The 7,500-nt window shown below is 48.0% G+C and overlaps 1 protein-coding gene across 1 annotated transcript in view; it reads left to right on the plus strand.

Moving 5' to 3' along the window:
* The window catches only part of sptbn4b (spectrin, beta, non-erythrocytic 4b), a 96,035-nt gene that overhangs the window by 86,781 nt on the left and 1,754 nt on the right, over positions 1–7,500 (plus strand). The window contains exons 33-36 of the mRNA XM_076282894.1: positions 85–417; positions 547–1,103; positions 2,327–2,387; positions 4,564–4,832. Coding sequence (XP_076139009.1) covers positions 85–417; positions 547–1,103; positions 2,327–2,387; positions 4,564–4,832 — 1,220 coding nt within the window. The remainder of the gene's footprint in view (positions 1–84; positions 418–546; positions 1,104–2,326; positions 2,388–4,563; positions 4,833–7,500) is intronic.

The following is a 7,500-nucleotide window of genomic DNA, read 5'->3' on the forward strand; positions in this document are numbered from 1 at the left end:
GAACTGAACAATAGCAGTGTAATACTGTCTGTTATGACCACACTATTCTGAACGCCCCCCTGGCTGCTCTTGTGATTGGTGCAGGTGGAGAAGATCAAAGCCGAGCAAGGCAAGCTCCCGCCCACTCCGCTGCTGGGCCGCAAGGTGTTCCTGGACCCTCAGGAGATGTCGCCGGCCCGGTCCACCCCGTCCTCCCTCCTGCGGCAGACCATCTACGAGCAGCAGGCCGTGGAGCGCGGCGAGCGAGCGCAGCCCTCGCCGTCGTCGTCGTCCGTGGCCCGCCGCCTGGGCTCCACCGTGGCCAACTACACGCCCGTGCTCAACGGCTCGGCGTACACGCGCAGCATCGAGGCCCGCACCAGCGGCCTGGTCGGGGTAGCCGCCGGACTGGGCATGAGCTCGCCCCCGATGCTGGCCGTGTCGCCGCCCGTGACCCTGGTGACGACCCCGGCACCGGCACCAGCAGCGGCAGCGGTGGTCACTACGGCGTCGGAGGCGTCGGGGTCTCCGGAGTCCAAGGCTCTGGTCCCCGAGCGCCGCGCCGAGCGCATCCTTCGCAAGCTGGCGGCGCAGAAGCCCCAGGAGAGCATCGACCACTTGCACGAGGCCGTGAAGCCGCTGCTGGACCGCGAGCGGGAGCGTCTGGAGCGCGAGCGCGAGAGCCTGGAGCGGCCGGGCGGCGAGGTGGGCGTCATGGCCGAGGTGGTCCTCCAGGACCCCCCGCTGGGCCGCGAGCGCCTCAACAGCGAGGCCCGCAGCAGCGAGCTCCGGGTCAGCACCGGCGGCGGCGGCAGCGGCGGGAGTAGCCGCTCCGAGCTGCAGGCCGAGCTCCACGGGCAGCCACCGCGTCACCACCACCGGCTGGAGCGCCAGCTCTCCAACGAGCAGCTGGTGCAGGCGCGGCGCGACGAGCTCCCGCAGGAGCTGTGGAGGGAGAGGGCCGAGCGCGAGAGGAGGCTGGAGAGGCAGACGTCCAGCGAGCTGGAGGGGGCGGGCGGCCCCGCGCAGGGCCAGGGACAGGGCCACGAGGCCCGCAGGAGGGACCGGCACAGACTGGACAGACAGGAGTCCAGCGACAGGGAACACTCAGACAGGCGCTCTACGTGAGTACACAACACAGTGACTAAGTGTGTTTGTTTGTGTGTGTATACAGTCTATATGTGTTTGTTTGTGTGTGTGTATAGAGTCTATATGTGTTTGTTTTTGTGTGTGTATACAGTTTGTGTTTGTTTTTGTGTGTGTATACAGTCTATATGTGTTTGTTTTTGTGTGTGTATACAGTCTATATGTGTTTGTGTGTATACAGTCTATATGTGTTTGTTTGTGTGTGTGTATACAGTCTATATGTGTTTGTGAATGTCTGTGTGTTTGTATTTGACAGTATGCATGTATGTATGTATGTATTGTGTTTTTGTGTATGTATTTGTAATGTAGGTATGCATTTTATGCATGTTTGTATGTCTATCTATCTGCATTGATGCATGTGTGTTATTGGTGTTGTTGTTGTTGTGATTGTTGTTGTGTTTTGTAATACATGCCACTCACAGATGATAAACTTCAGTTAACACACTCCAGTCCTCTAATCTGGCGCTCCTGCCTGTGATGTGGAGAAGTCACTGAGCGCTCAGCAGGATGGTTGTGTCTTTGCGTCAGACGGAGAGAGCCACACTGCTAATGAAATCATAACTAGGACAGCACCGCCATAAATTATTTTCATCTTTTATTTTTGCATACCATGTGATGAGGTGCTGTCTTTGCTATCATTTTTTCTTACTGTCGCTGGCTAGTGGGATTCAACACTGAAAAATGTTATTATAATGTCTGTTGTCCTTTCAAGTTGAGGAGACAGGTTTAGTTGTACATGCACTCAAGCACTTATTAAGGATGTTGTTTGTTTGTGTTGTGGTGACCAGCACAGTGGAAAGAGACTTCTGAGATCAGATTGGACACTGGTCAACTCTATATCTACCAGTTAATCCATGCTGTACACTGGTCAACTCTATCTCTACCAGTTAATCCATGCTGGACACTGGTCAACTCTATCTCTACCAGTTAATCAATGCTGGACACTGGTCAACTCTATCTCTACCAGTTAATCCATGCTGGACACTGGTCAACTCTATCTCTACCAGTTAATCCATGCTGTACACTGCTGTCATGTCTTTGTGTAGCTGACAAAACATTATGTGAAGGTGTCTTTACAATATGAACCTACAGTATATAATGATGGTGAATAGCTAACTTGGCATGCTAACGCCATATGAAATAGGCCTGTTTGGCATGACTAAGAGCAACATGGCTCTCATACAGCATGTTTTCTGAACAGGGAAAAGAGGTCCACCTTAGCTGACATCGTGGAACAGCTGCAGGAAAGGGAGGCAGCCGTGGTGAGTGCCTTTTCTACACAACCGTAACTGGTGAAAATTTAATGCCAAGAGAAGCTTGTGTGTGAATATGCAATGAGAAACAGTCAAAACAAATGTTACTGTACAGCATAGCTCAGACCATGCAGTCTATTTTGCTTAAAGCCCTATAATCAATGCACTACACATAATGATGGAAACACATTTCTCATCAACATTATGAGAAACATGTGAAATGATGGCATCTGTATACTCAAAGGATTTTTTAGCTAAGGGAGTCATAAACATAGATCACCACAAGATGCCATAGGTAAGGGACATATAAACATAGATCACCACAAGATGCCATAGCTAAGAGGGTTATAAACATAGGTCACCACAAGATGCCATAGCTAATGGGGTTATAAACATAGATCACCACAAGATGCCATAGCTAAGGGGGTTATAAACATAGATCACCACAGGATGCCATAGCTAAGGGGGTTATAAACATAGATCACCACAGGATGCCATAGCTAAGGGGGTTATAAACATAGGTCACCACAGGATGCCATAGGTCCCTTGTTGTCTTGAGTGATAAACTGGTATTACATTGGTATGGAAACTGACTAAAGATTTTATATCTTCAGTCTTCATTTGAGTATGGTGTCATAATTTTATGATAAAGGTATGGGAAGGACAGCACACCGTATGGGAACTATACGGTGTACAATTTATTCCATACCTTTTAATATTCCCGTATGCTTTTTTTAACCAGCACTTAGTCTTTTGGATTGTGCTTGACTTTACCTTATTGTATCTTTCAAGTGATACCATACACCGCATACCTGCATGCAGGTCTTAATTTCAATATCTAAGGATAAAATATACTGTACTGTGTAAATTTCAATGTGGGATCATATGATTTCAAAATGACAATGCACACTTACAGTATACCTGTGTAAGAAGAACGCCTTCAGAAATGATATATATATAGCCTCGGAAACATAGAGACGTCGAGCTATATCATCATTTAAAGGAGCTAGTGTGGACAAGTAGGGTGAAGAGTTAAATGGTAATGATATTATTACATACTCGTTAATCTGACTCCATTTGATTAATAATTTGTATCACCAATCAATTACCAAGTAACTAGTCTCTCAGCTATGGAGGAGAATGGCATGGCACACTACGGGAATTGAAGATATACTATTGGTAGGCAAATGAACAATTTAATAGGCATTAAGTCTAAGGTAAATGTAACCAATATCACTTCAGTTGAATGTACAAGTAAACGTACATAGTCTACTGTAACATAGAAGCAAATGTTAATAAAGGAAACTTAACCAATTCACAGAGGTAAACTTGACAAGTTAGAGATAACTGATACACCAGATAAAACAATACAAACCCAGAGATAGGAAAGGGGGAGAGAGAAAGAGGGAGAGAGAGAAAGGGGGAAAAGAGAGAGACCCAGAGAAGAGGTCCAAGATGGAAAAGAGGAGAAGATGGGAAAAGAAACCCCAAGATGGGAAAGAAGACAGAAGAAGAGAAGAGCCTGGAGGACCAGAGCCTCCACTTTTATCATTCACTTGGGCCACCCCCGACTCATCAGAGCCTTTGTTGTCTGAGGTGGATGGGTGTGGCCCAGGTGGATATCACAACTTTATGCTACAGTTTAATTCTTAATCTACAACTATACACAGATACATTCAATTGTACCAAAACCATAATCAGACTGTTGCCCACATTACAAGTATTAATTCAAGACCAAACATGAATGTATTATTCACAACACATATTTACAGAGCAATACTGTATGATAATGAGGTTGGCCTATCTCACCAAAAGATATCAAGTAGGCCCAGGACTGAGCTATCTCTCAGTAGTGGGGCCAGAACAAGGAACAAATGGTCACACTTTATGCATGAGCGGGTGTTGGGGATCTTTGGCCATGGCCAGCTAAGACAATACAGATCAAACACAGGCATCCACACATGTAAATTGAATGCAAAAAGGCATTCTTTAGAAATGCATAAGGTTTGGGCAAAAGACGGGCCTTACACCTGCATGAATGAAGTCTGGCCAAACCGTTTTCTTCTCAGACTAAGGATCAAATATACTCTACTGTCTTCATTTCAATATGTTAGTCATATTGTTTAGGATTATTTGAATGGATTATACCTGCATGAATGAAGTCTGGCCTAACTGTCGTCTGCAGGCCCGAGGGGACATCCCTCGCCTGCCCAATGGCCTGCCCGAAAAGGTGTCCCGACCGGAACGGCCGCGGGCGCGAGACCGGCCCAAGCCTCGACGGAGACCCCGGCCGAAGGAGCCCAGCGGCGGGGAGGTGCGGGAGGCGCGGCGCTCGCGGTCAGCGCCGGCACAGAGCAGCCCGTCCGTCCCCCAGCCGCCATCGCACACCGCCCAGCACGAGGGCTTCCTGTTCCGCAAGCTGGACATCGAGAGCCTGAAGAAGGCCGCCAACAGGTGGGGCCCGCGCGCGCTGTCGTCACTCTCCGTGAAGTGGACTTCACTCTGTTGCTCCTCGCCGATTGGTCACACTTTGACAGGAATCTCCACCCTGAAACATGTTCAAAATGGCTGCTGTGTCTTCAGCAGCGTACAGTATCTTCATGTAGATTCATTTGGTCATCTTGATACAGATGATTTTTAGATACAGGTACTGAGTTAGCTGTCACTGTTTATTTAGTGTTGGATTATGTCTAACATTCAAGATTGTGAAGGTGCATCCAGCAACTCAGTGTAGAAAAGGGATAACCTGGATCAAGTCTAGAATACAACATATTAACACAAGAGTCACAGCATGTTTACATGTAGACATAGTCTATCAAAACCACATACAAAACATATTCCTGTATTTGTATAGACCCTAAAGTGTTTCAGGGGGAAGTATTCCAAGAATCCTTTTAGTTATCAAGCCAGTGTTCATTTCTGTTGGATGTATAGGTATGATTGATCTCGTTCCATTCTGTTGAAAACTGTTACCCTGTCCAAACAGTTAGAGCTTCAGTGAGCGCTGGCTTTGTAACTAATATGGAAGGTCTCCATGGAGACCACACAGTCACAGGAGCAGCAGAGTGACGCTGCTCTCACAGCTGAGTTGGATGTATGGGAGTGGACCCACTGGGCATGACCCTGGCATGCGTCAAACCAGTAACACCAGACCTAACCAATCGATGTCCGATTGATTGGTGCTGAGATCGGCTTGTAATTGGCACTAACATATGTTCTAGCTTCTCCTCAGAGTTGCCATCCAGCAGTAACATATGTCAAGGCAGTGCCGGCGGGGGTAGAGAGGGTGTTTGGGCAGTTCTGAGATGGTAAAATGTGCCTTAAAACGGATATTTCTGTACAGCTGCACCAGTTTGCAAAGCTAATGTAGGCCTACAGTTTCGTGAATCCCATCATTCGGGATCTCAAAATACCTTTTTGGACATCTAAAATATAGATATAGTATAAAGGTTTTAAGGTCATGTATGTTTTGAGGTATGTTTTGTAGGTAACATGTGAAGAACAGATACATACAGATACATACTAACCTGTCACTAGTATTGCACAGTTTTATGATCTGGACCCAAAATCCTGCTAAACATGACAGCACAATGTAAGATTTGTTGGGGAAAAATACAGTCAGTTAGCTATAAGTTGTAAGTGATTTGCTGTTCTGCTGTTGTATAGCCAGTTATCTTGTTAGTTTCACAATGAACAATCCACACTGCTAATTTAAGTCTAGTGATAAAACAGTCTCACCTAAATTCATCCACATTGTTATAGCCCAGCATCAGTCAGCCAAGTTATATCAAGGGGGTGGGGGTAAGCTTAAGTAATAAGCATTTTTATAAAGGCAAAATGTCCCTTCTTCTGCATTAGTTATTCTAGAATGTTTTTTAACCCAATGACTGCCCAAGAATAGCTCACCATTCCACTGCTCGCAAACAAAAAAAAAAACCTGCATGAAGCAAGCTGCACTTAGCCAGCCAACCAGCTGCCTGGTTGGTGGAACCCACCGGGTACTTCTGGACTCAGCAGAGGTGTGCGGTCATCACTTCCAAGTGGCCAGCCGTTCCCTTCCCGGATGGCAGTGGCGCCCTGGGCCAGACCTGGCCCCGATTTGGCCCAGATGTGGGCCGGATGCGGGGTTGGGATCTGGGGGCTTCAGAGGCTGCCGCCATCCGGGCACACATCGCTTTCCCCTGAACGAGATCGTCCTCTCTGCCCATCCGGCCGCCTCGGCTCAAGCCCTTCAGTCCACCTTGTGGACGAGTCAGCACCAGGCCAGCGCAAGAGAGACTGAAGGTCACTGCAGGGCTGCCGCAGATACACCTCGAGTGGGGGCCGGCCAGCTTATACCTGCCACACACACACACACACACACACACACACACACACACACACACACACACACACACATATAAACACACACACAAACACATACACACACACTCACACACACACACACACACACACACACATATAAACACACGCACAAACACATACACACACAAACTCACACACACACACACACACACACACATACATAAACATATGCACACACACACACACACACACACACATGCACACACACACACACACACACACACACACACACACACACACACACACACACACACACACACACACACACACACACACACACATACACACACACGCACACAGGCACACACACAAGCATGCTCATACATAGACATACACACACATACAGACACACGCAAATGCAGATGCACACTGGATGTATATTGCTTATATACATGCACAATGCACATTTGAAGGTATGATGCACTTCAAAGTTTGCCTGTCCACTCTGCTGTGTCCTACTTCTGTTTTTCTTGTGTGTCCTCCCGTCCTCCACACTGTCCTTTAACCCATCTCTGGTCTCTTCTCTCTGCCCCTCTGCCTCGTGCTGCCGGCCGCTCCTCTCCTCGTCTGTAAAGGTAAGCCACAGAGCGCCCAAGCCCGTGCCGCCACGGCGCCCCTTCCCCTCTCTCTCCTCTCTAGCGGTCACTCTCTCTCTCGCTCGCTCCTCTCTCCGTCTCCCTCTGCTCTGCTCTGCTCTGCTCAGAGTGCTCGCGAGGTGAGTAGATGGTGTGTGTTTAGCGGCGTTGCGGTTGCTCTG

Source organism: Alosa pseudoharengus, unplaced genomic scaffold (genome assembly GCF_046254945.1).
Source record: "Alosa pseudoharengus isolate Yale_2024_CS ecotype anadromous, Long Island Sound unplaced genomic scaffold, YU_APseudo_1.1 YU_APseudo_1.1_scf_13, whole genome shotgun sequence".
In the NCBI taxonomy this organism is placed as follows: domain Eukaryota; kingdom Metazoa; phylum Chordata; class Actinopteri; order Clupeiformes; family Clupeidae; genus Alosa; species Alosa pseudoharengus.